The 13926-nt window shown below is 30.5% G+C and overlaps 1 protein-coding gene across 2 annotated transcripts in view; it reads left to right on the top strand.

The window, feature by feature from the left end:
- LOC117179903 (hormone receptor 4) overlaps positions 1-13926 on the top strand; it is a 60444-nt gene that overhangs the window by 25841 nt on the left and 20677 nt on the right. Inside the window, exons 3-4 of one of the 2 annotated variants that reach the window (XM_033372102.1) lie at positions 7823-8653; positions 8723-9269. In XM_033372102.1, the coding sequence (XP_033227993.1) occupies positions 7823-8653; positions 8723-9269 (1378 nt within the window). Of the gene's footprint in view, positions 1-7735; positions 8654-8722; positions 9270-13926 lie in introns of both variants that reach the window. The other variant, XM_033372101.1, reaches the window with a different exon arrangement.

Raw genomic sequence — 13926 nt, 5'->3', positions numbered from 1 at the left:
ATAGAGCTCCAAGGAGATTATGTTGAAAAATAAAAAAAAATTTACCCAAAAAAATTGTTTTTATACTTCATTCTAAGGACTTATTGAACTACCCTCGTAAATTCGATTGGTTGAAATAGTAAAAAAATAATGAACGGATGTTAATGAATATTCCACTAGACTAATACTAATAATTTGTAGGGGGAAAACGAATTTAAAAAAACATTATTGAAACAAATTCCATTTGTTTTAAAAATTAAAAGTTATTAAAATAATGATAATACATATTTCACTAGACCAATATTAATAGTTTGAAGTGAAAAATACGAGAATACAGTGTCCAGAAGGTCGATTTCATGAAGAATTGACATTTTTCGTTTTAAGGGTAGTTTTCAAGTACTCGTGTAGGTGTGTTAGGGGTGTTAAACCCATATGTCTGATAGATAAAATTCTTTGTTGGATAGTTCTATACAGGCGCCCATAGTTTCCCGTCACATTTTTTCAAACCCTAAAAAATTATTCTAAAAACTCAAAAAAGTGATTTTTCTCCATGCATTTTAAATGAGAGACTTCAAGTAAAAACTGGCACCTGTCAAAATATAAATAAATAAATAAAAAATTAGGGAATTTCCTTTCTCGGATTTGAAGTGAAATTGGGGGGGTCGTTGCCCTCTAGCATACAAAAAATTGTTCCATGCATTTTTGGACCACCCTAATGTACACGCTATTATATCTACGCATTGAACACTGCACGTTTAAGGTTCACGTCTAATATTAATGCGTCGAAAAACATCTTTTGTAATTATAATTGTGCTGAAATACTTAGAGAATCGGAATTTTCACAAGTAATAAAAAAATCCTTGGGGCACCAAGTACTTAAAACGTATCTGCATCAAGGATTCAGAAATATATAATAAAGTTAAGAAGCCCAAGGTGTACTTCCCCAAGTTCTGACGACATTTAAACCATGAGAAACAAATATCGAAATAATACTCGAAACTCATTGTATTCCTAATATTTTACTGCATTTTTATTTTTTTAAATTTCCTTGTGATTAATCATTATTGAGATATCGTCATTAGAATTTTTACATTCTCATCAGAGAAGGAATTAGATTTGTGTAAAATTTCAACCACCCCGTCCCCATAATTTTAAATCAATTTTGACGTTTTAAGGCCCTCTGAATTCGAAAAACAGGTCTTTACTAATGCGCCTGTCTGTATGTCTGGATATTGGATTTTTTTCATATTTTGAACATTTGATTTCTGATTGACATCGGGGTGGCTAAGGGCCATCCGCATTTAGAAAAACCTTCACAAATTTGTCAGTTTTCGCGTCTCTCTCACAGCCAGTGGCGTCGCGGAGCGTGGGGAGCTCACCCCCTCCCGGAACTAAGTATTTTCATTTTTTAATTCCCTTTACCCCACTCTTTTCCTGTACATGAGCCCGAAGCCCCCGCCCCTACACCCCGAAAAAAATCCTGGCACAATTTTTAACACAACTCAACATTTACTTTATTATTTAAAAAATCTTTCAATTGGATTAGTTAATGTAGATGCAAAACTATACTCCTTTGGAAAACCTTAACATTTTCGTTGAAAGCAATTCCCTTTTTGAAAATTCAGAAAATGTTGTCAGTTTTTGCGTATCTGTCAGCGTTTTCGAAATAACTCAAAATTTTTAGTTTTGGGGATAGGGGGCTTTAAATAATCTTTTTATTAGGTTAGTTCTAGTTGGCTGAAGGCAAAAGTTCACTTCAAAAACCTTCAAATCTACTTAGTCTTTAAGTTTACACGACCGCTTCCGAAAAAAATTAAAATTTTTATTTTTTAATTATGAAAATTGATTGAATGTTCAGTTTGGGGTGGCTCAGGATCATCTTCATTGTTAAAATTATGAAAATGCTGTCAGTTTTCGCGTATCTCACAGTTATTAATATGCACATACTAGGTTGCAATAAAGTGCATGAAGGGGGGCCAACATCTTCAATTTGGATTTGAACCACTAAAAATACGGTAAAAGTATATAAAAGACATTTCAAAGGTCAGGGATCGAACCCAGGAACTCTAACATAAAGACCGAGCACCTAACCGCCCGAGTGACCGAGGCTAACATCTATTATTATAGAACCCTCATTTATAGATACCATTCCTATTTAATTTTTAGCTGCATAAAACTATATGGCCGTTGTTCATTTAGAGGGATCTAAATAGAGGATTTTTTGCAGACAATTTGCGTGTAAACTTTAAATTTATTATTAATTATAAATAAATATTTACAATAAAGAGATGAAAATAATATTTTCCATAAGTTTAGCGCGTTCACTTCAATGTGCAGTTTCATGTGTACAGTTTTAACGTGTAGACTTCAATGTGCACAGTTGAACGTGTACAGTTTAATTTGCACAGTTTCAGCGTGCAGAATTTTCAAATAACGAAATTTAAAATTCAAAAGAATTATCGTGCAGAATTATAATGTGCAGACTTTGCTGTGTAGACTTTAATTTGTAGACTTTAATGTGTAGACTTTTTCGACTTACTATATAATGTGTACACTTTTCACGTGGTGAATTAAATGTGTTGACTTGAATATGTACACTTAATTGTGAAGACTTTCGCGTGGTGAGATTAACGTGTAGACTTCATGTGCATAGTTTTAGGTGGTAAATTAAATCTGTAGAGTTGATCACCTTAATATAATGTCTACACGAAATGTGTAGAGTTGAACAACGTGTAGATCCGATAAGTGTAGTATCGATACCCAGCCATAACAACTGATCCGAATGTTTTTGTCGCACCAGGAAGAGTTTGTTATTCTAGTCACATGAAAATTTGCAATTATTTTTGTAAATTTCTTGTTATTGTGCTGTAAAATAGCTTTTTTGTTTTCTCGTATAAGCGTAACGGCGCGTAATTGACGGTAACGATATGTACAAAAGTGGTATAGTCATTCGGAGAACTCACGCCGTGAAAAGGATGTGGGATTATGGCTATTCGTGTAGGTCAAGGAAGGAATGCAGTTGACAAGGCCAAGACGTGATTGTAGGTACCTGGGTACTAGTTTCAAGCTATTAATAGTCAAAACAACGCCGATATTGTCGATCACTTTTATTTTGCGTTTATCTCACTTGTCCTCCGTTGATATCAACAAAAATTGTATCGTTTTATTTCCACCTTAATTTTATCAAATACGTACTGTTATCAAGTATTATCACGTACTATACCTATCACGTTCTATAAACAAATGGCAGAAAAAATTAATTTTAACATAGAATCTTTTATAAAAGGAATCAAACAATTTCAGATGAAAATTGGTTTATTTCAACAGAAAAATATGAATTTTCTGCCATAAAAGATGAATTTTGAATCCGAATGGACGAAGTTTCAAATAACAGTTGAATATCAAATAGTTCATTTTTCAAGCAAAAAAGACGAATTTAAAAGAAAATTGTTGAGTTTTCTACCCGAAAGACGAATTTTCAACAAAATACGTAATTTTCTATAAAATAGTGAAATTTTCCAATGCTTCCATTTTCATCTAAGTATTTGACCTTTCTACCAATGGAGTTGAATTTTTAAACAAAAAAATGAATTTTTAATTAAGAAGAATAACTTTCAACTCAAAAAGACGAAATTCCAATAAGAGGCGAGAATTTACAAACAGTTGCATTTTTAACCAAACAGTACACATTTTTACCAAAAGGGATGAACTTTCAAACTGAAGTACGATTCTTTGTACAAAACAATTGATAGTTTGACCCGCAAATATGAAGTTTCAACAAAAACGTTAATTTTCAAACAAATAGTTTATTTTTCTACCAAATTGTTTACTTTTGAGGAAAAAAGTAAATTTACAACAAAACAATTGAATTTTCAACAAAGATAGTTAATCTTTAAATAAAACAAAATAATTTTTTTCCAAACTGGTTCTACTCTTATCAAGTTTGAAAATCCAAAATATTTTGTAAAATAAAATCCTTTTTGCTTTAAAATTCAACTATTTTATTTGAAATTAACTTTTTTGTTGAAAATTCATATTTCTGGTCGAAATCTGGTAAAAAATATTCGTCTTTTTGTTTGGAAATTTATCTATTTTCGTGAGTAATATTCAATATTTAGTTGAAAATAACTTGTTTGTTGAACATTTATATTTTTGTCATAACTTCAACTGTTTGGATGAAAACTAACTTTTTTGTTGAAAATTAAAATGCTTTGTAGAAACTTTGACTTATTGGCTTTAAAGTTTAAAAATTTTTATAGCAAATTCAACTATTTGATTGAAAATTAAATTTGTTGGTCAACATTCATATTGTCGGTTTGAAATTTCAATTCTTTGTCGATAATTAGGTTTCTTGGTTTGAAAATTCAACTATTTTGTTGCAATTTCTTTTTTAATTAGAAATTAATCTACTTTCATTGTAAATTCACGTTTTCGGATTGAAGGTTGAAAATACAAGAATTCAGTAGAAAGTTTAGATACTGGATTGAAAATTAACTTTTTGTGAAAAATGTATTTCATTTTAGTTGAGGATTCATCATTTTAGTAGTTTAACTTTGAACCAAATGGTTGATTTTTCAACCAAAGAAAATTGATTCTCAACAAAACATGTAATAGTTTATTTCATTTACCAAAAAATGTTTTAATTTAAGAGTAATAAGAGTTGAATTAAAACAAAAAAGACAAATTCTTAATAAAATAGTTGAACTTTTAACTCGAAAGGATCCATTTTTATTAAAAAAAATTAACTTTCAATGAACAGAAAAGAATTATGAACTAAAAATATTAGAATGACCTTTTTAATTAATACTAATTAACTATTAACTATAAAATATGAGCTTTCTACCAAAGGGTGATTTTTAAAACCAAAAACATGAATTTTCGACTAAAAAGCATTTATATCGAAGTTTTTATTAATTTTCTTAGTTAAATTTTTCGAACAAAATAATTAGATTTTTAACCAAACGAGATGAACAGTAAACGAAAAATATTATAGTCTTATTTCCAATCAAAAGTAAGCGAGAAAACGAGGAAAAAGGAAAGTTTCTTAAAAATGGAAAAAATCAAGAATTCGTTTAAAAAAGGGAAAATGGGGGATAGACAGTTTAAATAATTTCTCGGAATGTTTTCGCATTTTTTAAATTTATTTTTAAATAGTTGACAAATGTGGAACGGATTTTGCTAAATGGGTATCTCGAGCAAGACGATAACAATTATTAATGGTCGGTGATAGTTCATCGTGAAGCTGGTTGATGACTAATAACATTTTCATCCGCAAGCAGAACTCTAGGACCACATCGAGTTCAAGATAGTTGCGCGATCGTTGAACCGAATAATAATGCGTTGAACAATGTAGGATGAATTTCGTTAATTCCTCAGTCTGCAATTTGATTCTATCAATTAAAGTCAAGATTCATTATCAGTTAAGATTCATTAATTCCGGGAATAGGTTAGAAATCCGCAGAAATTAATTTAATTCATTTTGATTACATTTTCTCCTGATTATTATAATATCTCATTATGCAATTAAACGTATAAATAAGTTCAGTTATCGACCGAGTTTATTAATATCTGATAAGATAGCCATTTAAATTGTATCGAAATGAACTGGTTATGTCTGTCGGTTAATTTTAATATGAAAATAATAACAGACACTTTCTGCTATTGACCTCTTTCCACCCTTTTTTTAAATTCCGCTATTTCTTCCTGTTTTTAAGAAACGTCACCTTTGTTCTCTTCTTTTTCATTTGGACGCGAGCTGAATTAATATAACCCAATAAGAAAATCCCACCTTTGTAATTTAAAAATAAACACTTTTAAAGTCAACTATTTTGTTAAATTTAATCTTTTTTGGTCGAAAATGCAACTTCTTTTTTAAACATTCATCTTTTTGGATATTACATTCGTCCGTTTTGATTAAAAATTCATCTTTTGATATTAGAATAATCATCGTTCTTGGTAGAAACTAAACTGATTTTAAAAAAATGCAACCGTCTCCTAAACAATTTTTCCTTTGGTTTTGAAAATTCAAATGCTTTGTTAGAAAATTTAATTATTCCGTAATAAATTCAATTTTTAGTTTAAAAGTCATCTTTTTTAGTCGAGAATTCAACTTTTTGCTGAAAATTTCGATTTTTGGATACAAAATTGATCTTTTTTGGTTAAAGTTTTGCATCATTTGTTTTAAAACACAAGAACTTTGCCAAATAAAATAATTTTTAGTTGAAAATTCAACTATTTGATTGAAATTAAATTTTTTTGTTGAAAAACTTCTTTTTTGGTCTAAAAGTAAAGTCTTTTATAAAAAATTTTCTCTTTTCGGCTTGAAGATTTAATTTTTTCTAGAAAATTTTTTTGTTGGTTTGAAATTTTAAGTATTTGGTTAAAAATTAACTTTTTCATTAAAAACCCTGATTTCTGGATTACAAATTTAACAATTTTGTGAAACATTTTTCTTTTTGACTCAACAATGAAACTATTTCGTGAAAATCAGTTTTTTTATTACAAAAACATAACTATTTTAGTTTTGAGTTCATGTTTTCGTATTAAAAATGCAACTATTGTGTAGAAATTTAATATTTTGGCTTGAAAATTCAAATTGATCTGGTTTTGTTAGAGACTCAACTATTTGGCTTAAAATTCATGAATTATATTGAAAATTCGATTTTTTTTTTGTTTTATAAAAAATTATTCTTCTGTGTTAAAAATATAACTATTTGGTTGAAAATTCATCTATTTTTTGTTTGTTTTGAAAATGCAATATATTTCGACCTGAACTCTCAGGAATGTAAAGCGTTTCATACTGAATTTAATATGTTACCTCCATGAATTTTATTTCTCTTTTTTAGAAAAAAATCATCCTATTACCCTTATTTTGAGGTCGCAATTCTTTGCAATACATCTTAAGTTGCAATATTTCTTTCACTTAAAGGATAAGTTTTTCTCCAGTAATTATATAATCCGTATTTATACTAAAATCGCGGAAACATGGATAATAAAAAATATACTATCTTCTCATTCTCTAAACAGGATTCTTTTAATCCAGCTAATATTTAATTATTTTTTAATAAATTATCACTTGAATTTAATATCAATTAAACTTGAGTAGCTTTAGATATTGAAAAAGCAATATTATTAAAATTATTTTTAAAGCTCCTATTCTAAAAAACATAAAGTAAGAACTAGAGGTGTGCAAAAACCATTTGCCTGTAATTGAGTGAGTTGAAGTTAAATTCAAACTCAAATAAGTCAAGTCAACTCACTTAATTAAGAATTGTAAAACACACAAAGTTTACCAGCTTGTTCGCATGTTAAAATTTTATGCGAATAATTATATTAGTTCAAGTAATTTATAATTGCTTCAGTTTATTAGCTAAACTTTTTCAAATTCTAAATCTAACTCGAATTTTCCAGTTTAGTCATATTTAAATAACGTAACAATTTTCTCCAGTTGACTGGGTTCTGAGGCTGAACTCACTTCACCTGAAATTCATCAAAGTCTATTTAACTTTCACTTTTCGCTACCCTTGATAAAATTTGCACACCACTACAAGAGCTTTGCTAATCAAAAGATAACGTAAGAGAGACATTAACAAGGTGAACCTAAACCCTTCGATTTTATTTTTGATACCTTAGCATATTTCAAATTCGTTAAAAACTTGTTACTGGAAGGAGTATGAATCCCAAAAAAATGAAAGGGTTTAGATTCCCCTTGTAAGTGGTGAACAGTAAAGAAAACAGAATGAAACCCTTTTCTCAGACTCCCCAGTATCCCTCGGATCAGCAGGCTCGCCGCTCGGGATCCAGCCAACAGACGCACCTTCACCCATAAACTTTCCTGCTCCAGGAGAAAGTGTGGCTGATACCCTGACTTCCTCGCCGGACGCTAACATGCCAGGTTCGCCGGGCTGCCCGGTGGTCAAAGTAAAATCCGAGTGGCAGCGTGGCAGCCCCAGTCCCGGGACCCCAGTACGAGACATGAGAGGCTCAATGATAATCCATGACTCAATTCGGGACCTGGGCTCGGATCGGGCTTCACCAGACTCTGTCTTCCCGGATGTCATCAGTTCCAGAGTCTCTGAGGATCATCAACAACGATCTTGTACTCCAGCAGCTAACAGATCGTCGCCCCTCCCGGCCGTTTCTACAACCCCTATGTCCCAGGAAACCAGCAGGAGTGAAAGTCCTGACCGGGGGAACAACCTGTCTTCAGCTCAGTCGAAAGAAGAGTCGGACAACTCTGTGTTCGACGGAGGCGGCCCAGGTGGTGGTCCAGGTGGCGGAAAGAATGGTAACCATAGAAATGACTCCTCTAACCAGTCGTGTCAGCGGAGCAGCCCATCATCACAATTTAATCCAAACCTGAGTCCCAGCACCAACTCTTCCCATGGGAATCACATGCAAACGATAGCAACGAATCCAAGGCTCAGAGCACCATCAGTACCACCACATATATTGAGTCATCATCAATTCTGGCCTCCAGGAACGGTGACTCAGAATTTCGCTACTCAGAGACTGCTTAATGGGGTCATCAGCAGTGCTGTGAACTATGCACAGAACCTTGCTGGGTCTTCGAGTAATGGTTCTGGTGGTAACATGAGTGCAGGAAATGGAAACGGATCCATAACTGGAAATGGAAACGGGAATGGATCTGGAGGATCGAACGCCGGAAATGGATGTAAGTATTAGGATGATAATGTAAGCTACCATCATCATCCATCTTCTAACCTAAATTTTCTAATTCCAGGCGAAAGTATGAAGCCACCAGCTCAGAGATCGGCGCCAGCACCTCCAAGACCACCTCCCACTGTAATAATGGGTGAAGTTGGCGGCGTCAGAACTATGATCTGGTCAGCACCGGCTCTGGATCCAGTACCGCCTCCAGCTGCCTCCTGGACGACGACAGCTTCTGCGGCTTCCTGTTCATCCTCCGAAGAATCAGCCGCTCAGCTGCTCCTAAATCTCGGGCAGGAATCCCGAGGCAAACCACCTGGCATCCCTTACACGTCGGGTCCTCCGCTTAACATGGAAAGGTTATGGGCCGGTGACCTAACGCAATTGCCAGCTGCTCAACAGATTCAGGCGTTGAATCTAACGGCTTCCGGGTCCAGTCAGCCTTGGGTGAGAAATGGCGGGGTCGTTAAGTCCGAGGCGGCGTCTCAGTCGTTATCTGTAGCGCCACCTGCCCCGCCATTACCTCCCCAAGAACACGAAGAGGACGAGACGCCTATGATCTGCATGATTTGCGAGGACAAGGCCACTGGACTCCATTATGGCATCATCACCTGCGAAGGGTGAGTAATTTCATTTACCCCTTTAATTTACTCTAAATAATCAAATTTGGGCCTCTCATGAACTCCTGTCGGGACTTCTAAATTGCAAGCAATTATTATTTTGTATCAATTTAACCCTCAGTACCTGAAGAGCGAAAACATAAATGTTGCGATCGATTAATTCTAAAAGATGAGATTCAATATTGGATCACGCTAATAACTTTATCTTAAAACCCTGTAGGACATGAAGATGACTTACATTTTCAGTGGGATAGTTAAAGTTGTGACTATTAGTCCTTTTCAAAAATAATCTGACCCTTATGTAAATGAAAGGAGCTTTATATTTGGAAATGTATAATTCCATCATTATGGATCTATTTCTAACTCTGCTTTGATTTCCATTTCCCCTTTACAAGGAGCTGATCAAAGTTGGGATTTCTTTTTAATCTTATAAATTCCCTACTAAGAGTCCATTGAATGACTATGATTTTTCTAAAACCTTGTTTGCCGATGGCGATTTTGAATTCTGCTCAATTTGCAGCAGTTGAATTTAATTTAATCTTCAAAACTTCAGTTTTTACAAGTTGAAAGTTCAACTGCCGAAAATTTAGGAACATTTAACTTTTAAAATTTAAATTCTAAACAGTTGAATATTATATCTTCAATTAGGTTCAATTTTAAACTTTTGAAAATTCGATTTTCATGAAAATTTGACAGTTGAAAATTAAATTGACAATTTTTAACTGTCAGTAATTAAATTTATAATTCTTAACTGTTGAAAAATCAATTTTGTTTGATTTTCAAGAGATGAAATTTTTTGGCGATTCAATTTTTAACAGTTGAAAATCGAAGTGAATTGCAAATTGAATTTCCAGCATTTAAAATTCAGTTTTTAAATTTTTACATTAAAATTGTCAACTATTCAAAACTTAATTTTCTTATATTTTAAACAACTAAGTTTAAAAAATTTTTAATTGAATAAAATTCAATGCTTCAAAATTAAATTTTGAACAGATACAAATTTAACCTGTTTCATTTTGCGAATATTTAAACTTTAATTTCCTTGAAGATTAATTTAGTTTTCAACTGTTTAAAATAAATTTTTTTTTAAATTTGTAAATGTTAAAACTAAATTTTTTTTATCAAAAGAAATTCAACTGATAAAAATTAAATTTGCAATTTTCTGCAATTTGTGAATGTTTAAGCTTTAATTTTATTTAATTATATTCCATTTTTTAATGTTTAAAATTCAATATTTAATCTTTTTGTTAAATATAACGGTTGAAAATTCAATTTTCAATTTTTACCTATTGCACATTTAATTTTTGTAAGTTTAAAATTCAATTTTAAACAGTAGAGTTTTTAACAGTTGAAAATTTAAAAAATATGAATTTTCAACAGTTGAAAATTTTTTTTTAATCGTCGAAACCAGATTTTTAACTGTTAAACATTCAAATTTCAATGTTCTTCAATTGGCAACTGTTCCAAATTCAGTCCTATTTGTTAATCTTAATAAATCAATGATTAAAAATATAATTTTCAATTTTTAACTGTTGATCAATCAATTTTTAATTTTTAAGTTCTACAATTTTAATGTTGAAAATTGTTTTGACATTTTTTTAATATTCTTAAAAATTCAATTTTTCAATTTAAACAATTGTTTTAACAGTTAAAAATTGTATTTTTCCTAATTTACTTGAAAATTCAACTGATGAAGAATCAAATTTTTTATTTTCTTTATTTTCTTTAAAAATCGGGCTTAAGCAGTTTAGTTTTTAATAGTTAAAGTTGAATAAAATTGAGAAACGAATTTGCAACCTTTTTTTTAACTTCTCTTTTCAATTTTCAGCATCTAGATTTTCAGCTTTTAAAAATTCAATTTTGTTCGACATTGAACATTTAAATACTTTTCAAATGGAATTTATTAACAATTGAATTTTCTGGAACTTTCAACATTTAAGTTTTCTTCGATTTTCTTTAAAACTTAAATTTCACGTTTCTTTCATTTGTAACAGTTTAAAATGCAATAGTATGAAATTCAAGAAAAGAGCGAATTTTGTGTTAAAAACATGGTTTGAAAATTTTATTTTCACATGCTTTTACATAAGGACGTAATAAAGAAAAGTTTCATTCGAAACCACTTTTTTTCAAAGTTCATATTTTAGAAAACGAGTCGCCATTGGCAAATAATGTTTTCGGAAATTTATAGTCATAGAATAGACTCACACTCGGGTATTTATTGGATTAGAAAACTCTCCTTATTATAAAAAATCTCCTTATTAAACCTATAATTCCAAGAATTTTCTTCATTTCTTGAAATGATACTCCAGGAACTATGCAGGATGATAAATGTTAGAATATTCAGCCCGCGAGAGTGCTATTTACGACCGGTCGGTTGCCACAATCGCGCATTAAATTGATCTTTGAACACTGACCTTTGCATGGCTCTGTCCATATGCACCTGCCTTGTGCTTATTGGGAAGCCTGGGCAGGTGTTCGTCCCAGACAGTTTGGAACCCCTTCTTTCCTTAGATTGCCTTGGATTGCCTTGGATTGCAGAAAGAGAAACTTGATACCAAAAAGTAAAAAAAAAACAACAATCGATTCCTTTTATACATTTTGAAAGCCTAAAGTCGATTAGCATGTATTTTAAAAAGAAAGAACAACTAAAACCAATAAATATGAATATTTATCTTTATCGAGGAATATTATCAATCTGATTTCATTTTAGATTTGTGACAATATCGAGTCTCAATATTTCCTTAAAACATCTTAAAGTACCCTTGCTTATCAGACCGACTTCGAATCTTCTCCAGTAATCGGATTGTGTTTTGATCCTTCTACTGAAGCAAATGCTTAGTCCGTTTCTCAAAGTCCAATATTTATCTTAATTAATGAGAAGATATCCTTTCAAAGATAAATATGAGATAAATCTCGTATTTTGAAATGTATTATTTTGATAATAAATACGCCTGTAGGGTATCTCTTTTAACTTGATACCAGCGCCATCTGACACGCGAATTTTTGAGTATCTCAAAGTTATTGGAGCAATTTTAATGAAAAAGAGCTGTAAATATCAATTCATTTTAATCAGAAATATTATACTCAGGTCTAAAATTATTTATTTACTATAAGATTTCTTGTTAAAATTGAATTCAAATTCAAATCTTTTTCCAATAGTTCCAGATTGGTGGCGCTGTCATAGCTACCCAACAGGCGTATTAGTGGTCAGTAAGGTAGGGAATTGTTTCGCGGGCGTGCTCAATTTTTGGTTTAAACTACAATATAAAATTCAGTAACAATGATTCTTCATTTGTAAAACTAGCTTTATATTACTATATTTAGCTATTTCTTGAAAAATCGTTTTTTTTTTGTTTGAAATTATTATTTTTTAACTGAAAATTTAACTATTCTATTTTTGGTTAAAAATTGAACGGGTTTTTGTTGTTGAAAATTTAAGTATCTCGTTGAACTGCATTATATCATATTTTATAATATTATAATATAATATAATATAATATTATAATACTTTCTCTCTCTCGATGGAAAATTAGTTTTTAGTTAAAAAATCAACGCAGATGAAAAATTCGTCTTCTTTTGATGAATTTAACTCGTTTTAATAATTAAAATTAACGTCTTTTTTGGTTGAAATATCCACTACAACATTTTTCATGCAGAATTCATCTTTTTGTAATGAAAATTTTATTACTTAGTTAAAACAGTTAAATCCTTTTGTTAAAAAATAAATTTTGGATTGAAGGTTCATCATTTTAATTAAAAATTCATTTCTTTGGTTGAAAACTAAGCAGTTTTGTTGGGAATTTGTTTTTTCCTTGACTGAAAAATAATGAGAATTTAATTTTTACAGTTGAAAATTGTTTTTTGTTGTTAATGTAATTCATCGGTTTGATTGAAAATTCATCTCTTAAATTAAAACTTACTTTTCATAACCAAAAATTTAACTATTAAGTTTTTGTTTTAAAAATGATCTTTCTCAGTTGAAATTTATCTGTTTGGTAAAAATTAAGTTTCTTCGTTATAAATTGATCTTTTTTGGTTCAAAATTCAGAAATATTTGTTTGAAAATTTGACTTTTTAGTATCAAATTTAACTGTTTCGTTGAAAATTCATGTATTTTGTTGAAAAATCGTCTTTCTTTTATAGAAAATTAATCTTCTTTGACATTTGTGGTTGTTAATTTAAGCATTCCAGTTTAATATTTATCATTGTATTTAAAAATTTATCTTTTTGGTTGAAAGTTGCACTATTCCAGTTTAAGCTTTATCATTTTAGTTGAAAATTTCCTATATTTTTAAACTGAAAATGTAATTATTCCAATTTAATATTCTATCATTTTAGTTGAAAATTCCTCTTTTTTGCAAAAAATTAATGTTTTTAGTTGGAAATTTAAGAGTGACAGTTGAAGATTCATCTTTTTGGTATAAAATTCAACTATTCCAGTTAAAGATTTATCGGTTTTATGAAAATTTGATTTTTTTAAACTATTTAATGGGAAATTTATGCATTTTGTTGAAAAATCATCTTTCTTGGAAGAGAATTAACCTTCTTGTTATAAAATTTAAGTATTCAAATCAAATATTTATCATTTTATTTGTAAATTGATCTTTTTGGTTGAATATAAAACTGCTTGGCTGGAAGTGAAACAATAAGTTCGGAA

This window comes from Belonocnema kinseyi, chromosome 9, assembly GCF_010883055.1.
Source record: "Belonocnema kinseyi isolate 2016_QV_RU_SX_M_011 chromosome 9, B_treatae_v1, whole genome shotgun sequence".
In the NCBI taxonomy this organism is placed as follows: domain Eukaryota; kingdom Metazoa; phylum Arthropoda; class Insecta; order Hymenoptera; family Cynipidae; genus Belonocnema; species Belonocnema kinseyi.
The sequence above is the reverse complement of the archived record's forward strand: the minus strand, read 5'-3'. Positions and strand labels throughout refer to the sequence as shown.